This window comes from Castor canadensis, chromosome 4 (genome assembly GCF_047511655.1).
Source record: "Castor canadensis chromosome 4, mCasCan1.hap1v2, whole genome shotgun sequence".
NCBI lineage: Eukaryota > Metazoa > Chordata > Mammalia > Rodentia > Castoridae > Castor > Castor canadensis.
Window position 1 is genome coordinate 128,607,742 of NC_133389.1, and position 15,914 is coordinate 128,623,655.

A 15,914-nucleotide genomic window follows, 5' to 3' on the forward strand; every position below is an offset into this window, starting at 1 on the left:
CATTATTGAGAGAAAAAACAATTTAATATATTCATACCTTCACTGAACTGGTTCTCCGCTGAAAGCAGACTTCCTGACGGTGAGGGACCAACTAATGTTGAATCTTCAACTGTCTGCCTCTTCTCAAAACTAAACTCTGGTAATCTTGGAGCCTGTGGTCTGGTTTTTCTTGCAGGATTCAAGAAAAAACAGTAGGCACATCGAAAAGCTGCAGAGAATTTTTTTCAAAATAAGGAAAATCACAAACCAAAGAGAGTTCAAAGACTAATAGCTCACAAGATTACTTCTGTACATAGTAAAAGAACCTTTCAAAAATCAAACTTTGTGAAATTCATATTATTTTAATATTATGGTAGGTGTTCTAATCAAGGCTAAATTTAAAGTACACTGCCTCGTTATTATTAGCATTAGAATATTAATTTTAAAGCAGAAAGGGGATAACAAGTTAAAAACAGGTTAACTAATAACAATACCATATTAACAATGATTTAAATATATTACTGAACATGCATTTCTTTTTTTTCTCCCTCCACCCATTCCCATCAATTTGCATTTCTAATCAACAGACTCATTAGATTTTTTAACTTTGCTCATTTGTCCAAGAAAACCAAGAACCATTATTTTCTCATGAGTATTTAATAGTGGCTGCACATGAGAATTATCTGTGAGCTTAAAAGAAAAAGCTCATGCCTAGACCCCACCAAAGATCAATTAAATCTAACTTTTTGTATGTGGGTCCTAAGTATCATAGTTTTTTTAAAGTCCTTCAGGAGATCATGAGGCACAGTGAATTTGAAAACAACTGGCCTAGGGGCTGTACATTACATGAAGAAGGAACCTGAGTTGTCTTCCCTGCTTTGCTGAGTATTAAATACAGGCAATGTGCTTAGCCAATGTATACAGAGACAGCATCAAAAATAAAATGGCATTTATATGAGAAGTGGCATAGAATGAAATATTTAAGAGTAAAATATTTAAACCTAACTGTCCAATAATTCTTACCAATGTATTCAAATTCTTCCTTCAAAGCCATGCCATTATGAGAAAAACACTGCTGACATATAAGGGCATACCTATACCAAAAGGAAAAAAAATTAACATATCAATTACAAATACAGACAAAAGCTTAGAGGGGCTATTTAGCCATCATGGCTAATTTTTATTTTTATTATAGCCAATATACTATAATAGATTAGATGTTATTTAGTAAATAATAAACAATACTCTTAAACATCAAAGTTAACCAAACCCAAACTTTCAACCATTTAAAATACAATTTATACATCAAATTAAAAATGAACTAAAAAACAACTGAATATATCCTTACTAAGTTAGCAGAAACACATTTTGATAACAGAATACTTATCCCACTGTAAATTCCTGGGAATGATAGCTCCCAAATATGTGATCAGATAAGTTTAGGAACGATGGCAATAAAAAACTCTGAAAAATCTTGCAGTAAAGAAATGAATTTAATTTTGTATAATGAGATCCAACAGCTAATCGCTATGTATCGTGCTTCCTGTGCCTTTTTCAGTTGCACAAAAATATCATCCTTGTTTTCTGGTCTCTGTTCATATATGCACTTGGTTTGAATAACTTACAATTTATTACATTAACATTAAACTCTGATACCTTTATGAAAATAATATCCTAACAAGCAAAGGTATCAAACATCTACTCTATTATCCAATGAATTTTTTGAAAGTCTATACAATGACAATTGCTCTGCTCATATCATACCTAACTTCTTATAATTATGGTAAAGACCAAGTAAGATAGTAACTGGAGAAGCATTCTGAAACAATTAAGTGCTAAATACATGTAAGTTGTTTCCATCATTATTAAAAGTATTCCATCATCAAGTCCAGTACTGACACTTATAAAAATCCATTTCTTACAACTACCAGGTTTTTCAGTATTTTTGTGCTCTTCAAACTTAAAAGTTGCAATGAAATAATTCAATTTCTCTAAAATTAATCTTAAAGCAGAACTAGTCCTATTTTTTCTAAATGGATTTTATCTAGACTACTTTGTCCAAACCCGTACTAAAAAACGGAGTTTATACTATTTTGCAGGGATATGCAACACTCCATTTTGTTCTAATCAGGAAATAGGAGCCACAAAAGTATAGAACATCTAGTTCATACACACACATATCAGTAAATTTTTTCATTTTCCTTCATTTACCACCCTAGCAAACATTACCTGTTCTGTGGACCATCACCAACTAAATATTCAACAATTCTATCCAGAGCACCTCGTTCTCGGGGGAGAATGGGTCTTGCTAAGGGTGGACCTGGAGGATGAAGACCTATTAAATAAAAAAAAAAAAAAAATCTATGTAAGATTTATAAGCTACAGATAAAATATAATTCAATTAGCAAGAACTATCTGTGTTAGAACTTTTAAAGATTTTTTAAAACAGCAAAATATTAATTCTTATAAATCTCTGTAGAGCATTTATATTTTCATTAAAAATACTGTACCATAAAAAAACTATTTAAATTTATACTATATCAAAACCACCAAAAGAATTTATTAGAAGATAAAACTGTTAGATTCTGTACAAACTAATTTTTAAAACACTCCGACTCTTAAAAAGCTTGTAATAATAAATTAGAGGATTTCCACCTTGGGCTCTAATGGAATAATAAGGATCAGATTTACCTTCCCATTTAGAAAACTGAAAAAATATGTTAGGTAGTAGACTTTTAAAGGAACTGGATATCAGGCAATGTTGGTTAATTTTCGCCTAAAGACTAAAAATAGAGTTTTCAAGCAGTGGAGTAAGAAGGTATACCCAGGGCAAGTGCAGCTGTCTCCCACAGTAGAGCAGATAGTGTTGGAACTCTAGAGAGGACAAGGCAACTCAAACTCACATGAAGAATACCAAAGATGAGAGCAGGTACAGAAAAAGAACACTTAAAGATCTGTAGATCATCTCCCAGAATATTCAGTAGACTATTATCAGTATACACATGTGAAGAAACTACCTGAGAATACAAGAACCTCCCAAAAAAGATAAAAGGAAACAGTATTCACACAAGGCCAGAAATATTGCTTGCTTCCACAAATCACACAAGTCACAGGGCATTTAAAAGAGTTTTATACAGGAATGAAAATATCCAATAAGATAAAATTCAGTAGATATGCAAATAAGCAGGAAAATACCATACATAATGAGAAAAACTAATTAAAATTAGCCTAGGAATGACAAATGATTAAATTAGTAGGCAAGGATATTGAACCACTTATTATGTCTATCATCCATATGTTTTAGAATCTAGAGGAAAAGATTCAGCATGTTTAAAGTACGACATGGAAAAAATTTAAAATGCCCAAACTAAACTTCTACAGATGAAAACTACAATGTCTATGATTAAAAATCCATAGATGGATATGAACATCTGTTTAAGCAGACACTACAGAAAAATTATTGGTAAGCTTGAAAACACTGAATGATAACCATACAAAACAAAACACAGAAAAATACCAAAAAAAAAATTTTAAAGGGAAAAAAATCAGTAAATTAAGTAACAATCTAAGCAGTCTAACATTTTATTTATATTTATATATATGTAGATATACACATATATAACATTTTATATATGTATATATACACACATATATAGTTGGAGTTTCTGAAGATAAGGAAAGAGAACAAAGAAAAGAAAAATATATTTGAAGAAATAATGCACAAATTTTCTTCCAAATTTATTGGAAGTTATAAACCCATAGATCTAAGAATATCAACAAATCATATGCACAAGAAACATAAATAATTTTATATCAAAAATAGAGAATGAACTTACTGCTTAAAAGCAGTGGAAAAAAGATACATTATATACAGAGAAAGAAAAGAATGCACACTTTTCATCAAAAAAGATACAAACTGGAAAACAATGAGACATCTTTAAAGTTCTGAAAGAAAAAATTATCAAACTAGAATTTGGTATTCAGTATAAAACATCTTTTTTTTAATGGTGGCAAAATGAAGTCTTTTTCCAGACATTCAAAATTGAAAGAATTCATCTCTAGCCAAACTACACTTTAAAATGTTAAAAGGACTCTTGTGATGATAGACAAAAAGCTAGATCGACACAAAGGAATGAAAGTATCTGAAATGGTTAGCATGTAGGTAAGTACAGAATATTTTTTATTATTTGAATCACTTTAAAAGATAAGGAGAAATAATCATTTATTTCAGGGTAATAATATATGTTAGAAGTAAAATCTATGACAGTAATATAGCATAAAGGCCAGGAGAGGAGAAATGTAAGTATATTGTTAGATTCTTAAAACTGTATGTGAAATAGTATCATATCACTTCAAGGGGAATTGTGATAAACTGAAAATATATACTAATTTACTAAATCTCAAAACAATCACTAAAATAACTCAAAAAACTGTTACAAACAAAAGGCAGAAAAAAAATTAAGTGTAATCATAAAAGACATTCGACCCATAAGAGGGCAGAAAATGAAAAAAGGAGTGACACAGAGAACAGATGGGTCAAATAGAAGAGGGAAAGTCCTATGGGACACTTACACCCAAACACATAAATCATTACATTAAATTGATGCAACCTGAATATCTTCATGATTAAGTAAAGATTGTCAGATTAGATAAGAAAGCAAGACTTAAATATATGCTACATACAAAAAAATGTTTTAAAAAAAGATACATGCTAAATAAATAGGTTAAAAGTAAAATAATAGAAAAAAGATACAAAAATGCTAACACTAATCAAAAGAAATCTGGAGTGGCTTAATTTATAGCAAAAATAACACAATTAGTAAACAGGGTAACTTCATAGTGACAAGGAATTCAATTTATCAAGAAGATAACAGAGCTTTAAAACACATGAAACACAAACAGAAACAGAAGAAGAAATAAATACGAAATTACAGTTAAAAGTTTCAATATTCCTCTCTGAATAACTGATAGCATACAGGAAATCAGGAAAAATACAAAAGACTTGAGCAACACTGTACTCTACCAAGTTTATATAATTGACCTTTATATCTGCTGTACCCAACAGGAACAGAATATATGTTCTTTTCAAGCAAACAGAAAACATTTACCAAAACATGACATTCTGAGATATAAAACAAGTCTGGATACATTTAAGAAGATTCAAATAGGCTGGTGGAGTGGCTCAAGTGGTAGAGCACCTGCCTAGTAAGCGTGAGGCCCTGAGTTCAAACCCCAGTACTGCAAAAAAAAAAAAAAAAAAAAAAAAAAAAGAAGATTCAAATAATACAAAGTATGTTTTCTGACCACAACAGAATTAAATTAGAAATCAGCAACAGAAAACATCTGAAAAATCACCAAATATGTGGAGACTAAATCAAATACTTTAAGTAACTCAGGATTCAAAGCAAAATTAAAAAGGAAATTAGTAAGTATTAATTGAATTAAAAAGGAAAAATATAACAAAATTTATGATATGTAGCTAAAGCAGTACTTAGAGGAAAATTTATAACACTAAGCACTCATTTTACAAAAGAAGATAGGTCTAAAATCCATGTCATCAGTTTCTACCTTAACAAACTGAAACAGAAAAGCAAATGAAACCCAAAGTAGACAGAATAAAATATAAAGATCAGAGGAAATTAATAAAATAGAATAAACAAAAATAGAGAAAGTGGGTTCCTTGAGAAGATCAATAAAGATGACAAACTTCTGGCCACACTAATCAGGAAAAAAAGAAAAATTCAAAAATACTAACATCGAAAATGAGAGAAATAGCATAACTCCAGACTGTAAAAATATTAAAAGAATAACAAGAGAAAACTATGAGCAAGTTTATAACAATAAATTCTACAAGTTAGATGAGACACAGCTCAAAAAAATACAGACAACTATATGATTTGTTAAACTTTTGTCAAGAATTATTCCATCTTATATTCATGTGTGACATTATTCCATATTTTTTCTTCAAAGACATTGAATTTTTAGTTGAAAAAAAACCAACCTTCCCACAAACAAAACACTAGGTCTAGATGTTTTCAACTAGTAAGTTCTACCAAACATTTAAGGAAGGTAATACCACTTCTACACAAACTTGTCCAGAAAATTGAATTGTTATCAGATCAAATCCAATTGCATGTATATATATATATATATATATATATATATATGCTTCATGTATATACACATGTACATATTTATCATGAACAAGTGAGAGCTATTCCAGAAAAGCAAAGTGCTTTAATATTTAGTGCTTTAACACTTATCAATCAAAACCTACACAATCACTATTTAATTGGGGTAACTAATGTCAAAATTATAGCTACTTACTAGCAAAATTTAGATTCTAGAACAAGTTCTTAAAATTACAAATCAAGTATATTTTAAAAATATCATCAGATAAGTTATTGGTTACTTATGCTAATAACATTCAATTATCATTGAAAAATAAACTTGAATATAGATATTATCATCCCTAAATATCAAATCTTCATTTTGAAAAAGCATGCCCAATTAGTTGTTTGTTTGCAGTGTTGTGGATCAAACCAAGGACCTTGCACATGAGGCACATACTACATCCCTAGTCACCAAAATAAATTTTGAAAACATTTAAGCCAACTTAACTTTTGCTAGTTTATTTTACTTCTACATACTTAAAATGAACATGTCCATAAAGCAATCTGGATACATAAAACAACAGAGCTCATAAAAGTATATTAAACTTTCTGCACACTAATAACTTTTAAAATAATGTGTCTTCATACTCATGCTGTTATGGACAACAGTAATTAATATAAATATCAAAAGCAATCATTATAGGAATACTGGTCATTTTTACATGGCTTGGCAAATTATCAAGTACCTGCTGGTTATTAATTTTCAAACATATGGAAGCCCTGTGGTAATACACATTAAATTGATTGTCTTCTACAAATATGGTATAATGAAAAAATGAATTATAATATTTTGGCCATTGCTTCTTCTGTAGCCCTTTCCTTATAAGTTCAATATAATTTTTACTACTATATGTTACTAAACCTTTATTTTCTTTAAAACTAGATACACAAATGTATATAATTCATGCACTCTAACCAAAAAAGTTCTTTAAACAACCAGAACTTTAAATTACAAATCATAGGTATCTTAAATCAACTAGGTAACAGTTGAAAGATGAGCAATTTTCAATCAATATAACTTTTCTCAATTTCACAAAATATGTGGTCTCAGTGAGGTTATTTATGTTAAATTTAAAAGTACTTGAAAAGTATTTTAAGAATTTTATTTTTGAAAAAATAAAAAGAATTTTTAAAAGTATTTTTACTCAGCTTTCTTAGTTTATAAGTTGATAGAAATCTTCATAAAATAATCTAATCTGCTAAAGCAGTGGACTTCCACACCCTAATCACACTCCCAAAGAAACCCACACACTCCTACAGATCCACCACACTGAAAAAAGAGAATCCAAGAAACAAAATAGCAAAGGCAACATTAATAGAACTTTATAAAGTATATATTCAGAAAATACTAAGGTTCCATGACTTAGAGAAAAAGAAAAAAAACTCCTCTAGCCCATATTAACAAAAGTGATACTGGGTACTATAATGCAGGAGTAGTATTCCTAAAATATGTTGTTGTGTTTAGAAGTATATGTACAGGTATTAGCAACAAATGTAAGTACTTTCTTAACGTAGTCTCTTCTACCCCTATTATATATAAATCTGGAGCCATTCTCAAAGTTGAATATAAAAAGATATGCTATACTGTTGACTACAGAATACTACAAAGTTTTATTGCCATTTAAACAGAGAAACCATAACAGTTAAATGAGCTCAAGAAATAGGCTTCAGTATCACAAGGTGCCAGCTGTAAAGAGTTATAGCTAATTGAATATGGAACTCCTGCTTAATCAGATAACTGCTCTGCTATTTCCAAATGAAATGCCATTTCCATACTGTTCTGAAAATGGCCCGTTTTATTGGTAACCAGAGAAAACAATATAAACTGTAAATAACATTAAGTGCTCTGTTTACCCATTCCAGGCACTGAAGTAGCAGGGGATCCAAGACGTCTCGGTAACACATTTGATGGTAGGGCTGAAGTAACAGCTCTTTCTGGTGGTCCACCAGGGGCTGAAGCATCCTTTGGTGGTCCAGGAGATACTGGAACTTGTGGAAGAAGGCCCTGATTAGAGTTTGCTGGCATTGGAGAAAGGTTTCTTTGAGCTGCAGTTCGCTGCCGAATCTCTAAGAAAAATAAGTATATACTAGATTTAATATCCAATATACCATATTAGGCAATACCCTAAATGACATTTACTTAAATTTTGTGGCACCAAGGGGCACTATAGGGTCACAACTACTTGTAATGAGAAATCTATAAAGTGTAAAACTGAGGAGAGAACACTGTTTCTGTATACATATTTACATAATAAATCTTGATTTAACTCTATCTACTGATAACCACTTTTAAAATAAATTCAATAGAATAAAATCACCACACAACTATGTGTCATGTCTTTTTGCAGCAAATCTTCCTAACTATGATAAAGAAAACTTATTTGAATTAGTAAAACCTCCAAACAATGGATTTATTTTTTCAAGATTAAAAACAATAATTTTAAGAAATAAATCAATACATATATATCCTCAAATTATGAAATGATTAGGTAGTCATAGAAATGCTGAAAAAGTATTCTTTACAATTTAAGTACCATTCCTATTTCTCCTTTATACAATGGCTATCTTTTTGTCAAATTTCTTCATGCCAATACAATCAATAAAGGAAAACTTCCACTCGACATAAACAGGGTTTCATCAAACATAAACACTGTTGCAGAAATCACAAGATTGTCTGTAACAGGAGTTGGCAAATGTACCAAGTTGAGGCTGTTTTTGTAGTTTAATTGGAACAAAGTCCTGCTCTCGTTTACATACTGTCTAGGGCTGCTTTCAAATTGTTGCGAAGTTGCAAAAGAAACCATATGACCCTCAAAGCCATTTACTATCTTGGCCCTTTATAGGAAATATTTCATAACCCTATTTGATAGCATAAAATGAAATTCTAACATTTATATTCCACTACTATCTTACTGAATGTCAGTATTAAGAGCTCAAATAAAGAACCCCTTTATAAATTTTTAATTCTACATGCCACACAAATTCAAAAATTCTGAATTTGTAGGCTGAAACTAAAGAAGCTATATTTAGCTGGCATGAATAGTAAAAATGCATACTTTCAAAAGCAAAATGATTTAGTTTTGGACTCTAATTGAAAAAAGATTTTCAGTAAAAGTTCATTGCAAATAAAAAGTACAGCTATAGTGTCAGATCTCAGTCCCTCACAATCTAGCCTACTAGTTAAAGGCCTGGACTATGTTACATAGAAAGGTTTGGTAGGAATCCTGGCATTAACCATATGACCTCAGATAAGTGACTTTGATAAACCTGTTTTCTTTATAAGTTAGGATAGCAATATTTTTAAGTCATAAAATTATTTTGAAAAATAAGATAATGTCTGTTAATTGGTATCTCACATTTACTAAATATTTATTATTTCAAGTGACAATGTTTTTCACATAATTAAGTAGTTTTTGTTCTGTTTTGTTTTGTTTTTCCAGTGGTAAACCTTGTGCATGCTCTACCAATAAGCTGCATCACCAGTCCCTACTAAGTATTTCCAAATTATTTTCAGCTACAATTACCAGGACCAACAAATATTCTGTTGATTAATAATTTAGCTCTAACCAAGCCACTGCAATAATAAATTATAAGCACAGTATCATTATATAAGTGAAACCACTTCTATACTATGCTATGTAATTTATATAGAAAACATCGGATATTACCTGGATTAATCATATTCTAATCATATTAATCATATTAGCTGGTCACTTATTTTTTACTCATAAGGAATACCTTAGTAGGCAGTTAACGCATTAAAAAAACATTAAGCATACAAATGGTACTAAAGCCAATGCAATCATATTAAGATTCGGTTATTTTAATTATTTTAAAATTATCAAATGCTATAAATCATTTTAAGCCAATTTTCAGGTAAAGCATATCCAGTCCTATTGGCCTGGCTATTTCTAAAGCACTCTGGATATGCTCTCTACTCAAGGTCTTCACATTTACTAATTGCTATCTGTAATTTTTTCCCTCAAACATCTACATAACTCACACCTTCATTTCTTTCCTGTCATTGATCAACTGTCACCAATGAGATCTTCCTTGACAACCTTACTTAAAACATCAATCAGCCTTTACTCTAGGTGCTCCCTATTCACCATCTTTCCTTATTATCCTCTAGTACTAATCTATTGTCTATTTTGTTTTTTACTGTATTCCAAAGGTCTCTGTCAGAGAGCACTTAGTAAATATTTATTGAAAAACAAAGAATAAATCAGAAATTAGTACATAAAAATTAAACGTAGTTCATATTCAATTAAAACCTTGGAAATAAATTTAATTTCATCATCCCCAAATACCTATATTCCCTTATCCTATCAAAGCTACACAGGATTTTATACTATGGCAAATATCTTTTTTTTTTCTTATAAATCCAAGCTTTATTACTTTTTAATATGAGACATAAAATCATTTCATCTTCCAGTTCATGATAATATTAAGTATCTAAGCAGGAAATAACTCTTTAACTTTTATGCTTATTTATTCCTTCATATAAAATGACAGCCCTAATTTTCTAAGGATAAAAACCTATTAATTAAAATTCTCTATAAAAACAAACAAAAAAATAGGGAAAAACTGTCAAGGTCATCAAAAACAAAGAAAATCTGAAAAATGATCACAGACAAAATAAGTCTAAGACATGACAGCTAAATGTAATGAGCAACCCTGGAACAGAAAAAGGACATTAAGTAAAAACTAAGAAAATATGAATAAACTAGAGACTTCATTTAATAATAATGTATCACACTACTACACAGTAATCATCTTGATGAGATATTAATTGAGGAAACATCAGACAAGAATAAAAGGGAGTTCTTTATCGTCTTCACAATTTGTCTGTAAATCTAAAACTATTTTAAATAATAAAACTTTGAGGTGGGGAGTTTCAGAATAGATGAGTTAATTGTCCAATAAACATGATACTCCTTTTTAGTGTAAAAGTTAAACAAATCAAAGAATACTATCCTCAAAATGTACAATCAGTTTAAGAACAGTATATATCATTAACAACTTAGTAATACAAAATAAAGATGCCTCCTATCCCTGAATCACAGTTCTGGTTCAGCACTCTACAAGAGTTAGGAAAATAAGGACACCACAATTAGATTCATTTTGGAGAAATCTTTTCAAGGGCCACATATGAACACACATATATCCTCTAGTACTTTTTTCCCAGTTTCTGTTAAGTTCAAAAACGGGCTAAATTTAAAATACAGAAAGAGGAAAGGAGAGAGAGAGCACAAGTGCAGAAGAACAATGGTTCTGCAAAGTAACAGAGACTTAAACTTCAAACTAACAGAAACCCAGAACTGAAACAAAGTCAATGACTAATTAAAAACTATAAAAACAAAGGAAAACTAAAAGATATTAAACAAGATTAAATGAAACAAGACTAAAATATAATTCTGAAAAAGTAAAATAAAGTTGATATAATTCAGAATTTTTGAAAAGAAAAAAATTCAAAATAGCAATTAATTACTGTATACTTGGAAGAATTAGAGATCCTAGAATATACCCAGAAGAAATACTTTTTAAAAGACAAAAAAAAAAAAAGTTACTTAATAAGCTTCTTAAAGTCGAAAGCCATGTTACATTCATCTATTTATTCACAAGGGTGTCTGCACATAAGCAGGATACCTTTTTAATGAATGATTAATTTATTAGAGATAAATATTAATTCTCCCTAAAAGATTATCCAAAAGCAGTGCCACAGGAATCCAAAACAGAGAGACCACCAATAGTTTTTCTGTAACGACGATAAGACATCAGAAGGAAAAACTTAATTTGGATTTCCAAAATGTCTACGGAAAGATAAGTTTAGAGTCTCACAATGACATGTATGATCTCAATCTGTAAGAATATTAGGAAAGGGGGATCACAAGTTTGTTCTTTTTTGAGTACAAACAGAATTTTTAAAAAAGTAATAGCAATCAATAGCTCTCTGCAAAACATCACATTGTAAAAACATTATTAACTAAGGTTATTTTTATTCAATCAATTATTTCTTTTACATTATGATTTCGATAGTCAAGCTAATTATCTATCATTTCACTACCTTTTCTCCTATATGTGGAAAAATCACTTAGGATCTGTTCTCTGCAAATTTAAAATATACAATATAGTACACTAAATCTGCCTTATTCAGATTTATTACATGTAGTTTTGACCAAGCACAGTCAAAAAATAATAAACAAGCTGGATGCTGGTGGCTCACATCTGTAATCCTAGCTACTTGGTAGGGTGAGATCGGTACCAAGCCAGCCCAGGCAAAATATTGTGAAACCCCCATATCTCAACCAATAGCTGGGTGCAGTGGCATGCCTGTCATCCCAAGCTAAGTCAGAGGCTAAGATCAGCAAGATCATGGTTCCAGGCCAGCACAGGAAAAAAAGTTTACAAGACCCCATCTCAATGGAAAAAGGCTAGGTATGGTGGTTCAAGCCTGTCATCTCAGCAGGGGAGAAGCATTAATACTTTATGCTTTAGATCTTGGTCCAGGCCTGCCTAGGCAAAAAGCAAGACCCTAGTTCCAAAATAAGCAGAACACCTATGTAGCAAGTACAAACCCCTGAGTCCAAACCCAGGTACCACCAAAAGTAATACTAAATAAAGAAACAAAAAACCAAAGTTTTACATTCCCCCATGTGCACCACACAGCTCAGTTGATATGGAAAAGCTCAGTCAGCCTCATATTATCATCAGGTATATTGAAATGGTTGTATGATCTGTTGTTTCCCTGACCTTAATTTTGTGAAAATATGCCTCCCAAATGTTGCCCCAAAAAACAAAACTAAAGTTATAATCAGCCGGGTGCTAGAGGCTCACACCTGTAATCCTAGCTACTCAGGAGGCAGGGATCAGGAAGATCACAGTTCAAAGCCAGCCTGGGCCAATAGTTCATGAAACCCTATCTAGAAAAAACCCATCACTCACAAAAAAGGGTTAGTGGAGTGGCTCAAGATGTAAGCCCTGAGTTCAAACTCCAATACCACACACACAAAAAAAGTTGTAATAATCCTTCCAGCCAAAAAAGGCACGTGATGTGCTTAATTTAAGTGATAAAGACAAATTTCAATTTTTAAAGGCAACATGTCTTTAGCAGAAGATGAATGCAATTGTGAAAAAAATGGATCTAGTATTCACAGTACAGTACTGAACTCCTTGCATCCTGAGCATTCATGGTTTTTCCAAGAGCGTTGTCCTTGGAACCATCTACGGGTGGATACTAATGGTCTACAGACCCTGGACTGGGAATAATGGAGTTTGCACAGCCTCTCCATGTAGAAGTTTGCACAGCCTCTTCTACCATAATTTCCTCAGTATCTGATGTCTTGACCTTTGTTCTCACATCTCCTTGAAGAATACAACCTGCTGTGTTCACATACCAGCCCCCGATGCAAAACTAGATAAAGTACCAGAACTGTTAGGAAACTCCCTGATGCCAAATTAATCAATACCTCAGATAAGGTGTCCTGCATGCCTTGATAATTCCAGAACTGACGTGTCGTTATTAAGCTTCATTAGCCTTAGGAAAATTAGCCCACCAAACCTCATTCCTTTTACCTTGCATCAAGAATTATTAAAGCCTGATTTTTACCTGAGTCTTTTCCTTGTACTGACCTAATAAAATATACATTCTGGCTTAGGTAGGCGCTCACATTTCCCATCAGGAACGTGCAGCCCTTCCATCCCCAACTTTTATGTTTTATGTTGTATGTATGTATGTTTGTGTATATTTTATTTCTAGTTCCCCATCGCTCTTAGTCTGGCTCATGCAGCATACCCACACAGGCCGGGGCAACTAACCATAGTCACCAGGCTGTACACTAGATCTTTACAAGTTATACTCACCTACATCATTGAAACTACCCTTTGACCAAGTATCTCTCCATTTCGCCATCTCTTCCCCACCCTGGAAGCCTCTATTCTACTCTCTGCTTCTATAAATTCAACTAAAAAATATTTTTGAAAATCACTACTAGATGTACAAAAATTCTTTGTAAATTATAGAAAACTATACTGTAGGCCAGAAAAACACCTTTTTTTATGATTGCTTGAAAGAAGTATAAATTATAGAAAAATTTACAGATTGTGAAATAGGAATTTCTCTAAAATCACATACACATAAATTTAATCATATGTGAACTTTTATCAAAAGAGTAGTCTTTAAAGAAAAAGAACAGGCTAATATTTCTATAAACTAAAAATCTTACTTATGAAAGAAAGACTGGAAGATGGAATTCTCCCCACATCGGCATGCTAATTAGAAAATGTGAAACTATGGCTTCTTTAATATCCATGGTCTTTGTAGATACTTATAAAAGGACTTATATTCCAAAGATCTAAATGTCATTGAAACTTTACAAACTAGGTTATAATTCTGATGAGTTATAAAAATGGAAGTTCAATTTTTAAAAGTAATATACTCCACATTGCAACAAAGATGAAAGCCAATAAAAACTCAAAAATATATTTTGACATGCCAGTCTTGGGAATATTTTATGTGACCACTTAAAATGACATTTAAAATTTTACATAATATATAATAATGATGGAGAATAATATGATAATGAAACCTCAATATGTTATTATATAGAAGTTAATTCAATTTTCTTTTTTCTCCTTGTTTAAATTTTATTCTTTTCCTAAGTAAAAGTGCTATTTTAGTACACATTTCAAATTTAATAGGAATCCTCATTATATTCCCCAAAAATAAATCATAATAAGAGGATTTTCATAATAGTTATTCCAAGACATTATTATTTGAAGGAGGAAAAAATCTTTTAAAATTACTTAGATTTCAAAAGATTAAAAGCAATTATTTATTTTAATCTCAACAGATATTTAATATCTTAACATACTCCCATAAAATCAAAATAAAATAAAGTTATAGCCATCTACCTAAGTCGTATCTCAAATTACCAAGTACAAATTATGATAAAAGCATCCTATAGAATTTTTTCACACCACCAACACACTTGTGAACTCACTTGGGTAAACACGGAACTTTCCAACAGCAGCAGCAGTTTCTACAAAGTTATTTACCTTGTCCAGGTCTTGCAGTTACAGCTGCTCCAGCAGATGGCGGCTCAAACTCCTGTCAATTACAATAATGTTTAAATTATAGTGGCCTATTATAATACATAGGTTATAATAAAACAGTAGCGATATCAGGCTTACCTTTGCTTTCTTCGAGTCTGGATCAAACCTTTCAAGAATTAATTTAGCTGTTTTATAAGTTTCTTTTTCCATGACTTCTTCAAGCTATAAACAAAAATTTTCATAAGTTGTCATATTTTAAAATACAGTACTTATTTTTATAAATCCTATTCAAAAAGTATTAAAGTATCAATTTTTTTTAATTTTTATTGTTTTATTATTCATATGTACATAAAATGCTTGGATCATTTTAAAGTATCAATTTTTTAAAAAGAGGAGTTAAAGCCCTCTTCCCTTCTTCTACCTAGATTCAGTACATAATATAGAATGATAGAAAGACTTCCTACAATCAAATAATTAAAATCCAGATTTTAAAATGGCTTCTAACCTCTAATATGTTACTTGTATTTAATAGCTTTACTGCAAGGAAATACCAAATATTGCTAATTGTTTACATATAATGAGGAGAATAATTACATGCACCAACTTCAATAATGGAATGTGCAAAAATCTATCAGCCATCATTATTGGAAGTTATTAGACATGACAAGCAAATGACAGGCAATTCCTCAGATTTATTTCCTCATAGCA

At 31.0% G+C, this 15,914-nt stretch overlaps 1 protein-coding gene across 4 annotated transcripts in view; it reads right to left on the bottom strand.

Annotated features, from left to right (window-relative positions):
* Lnpk (lunapark, ER junction formation factor) overlaps positions 1 to 15,914 on the bottom strand; it is a 62,766-nt gene that overhangs the window by 15,384 nt on the left and 31,468 nt on the right. For all 4 annotated transcript variants that reach the window (XM_074071141.1, XM_020184337.2, XM_020184336.2 and 1 more), the window contains 6 exons: positions 15,345 to 15,428; positions 15,210 to 15,261; positions 8,007 to 8,219; positions 2,209 to 2,314; positions 1,003 to 1,073; positions 38 to 208 (listed from right to left, as the gene is read on the bottom strand). In XM_074071141.1, coding sequence (XP_073927242.1) covers positions 38 to 208; positions 1,003 to 1,073; positions 2,209 to 2,314; positions 8,007 to 8,219; positions 15,210 to 15,261; positions 15,345 to 15,416 — 685 coding nt within the window. In that variant the 5' untranslated portion in view covers positions 15,417 to 15,428. The remainder of the gene's footprint in view (positions 1 to 37; positions 209 to 1,002; positions 1,074 to 2,208; positions 2,315 to 8,006; positions 8,220 to 15,209; positions 15,262 to 15,344; positions 15,429 to 15,914) is intronic.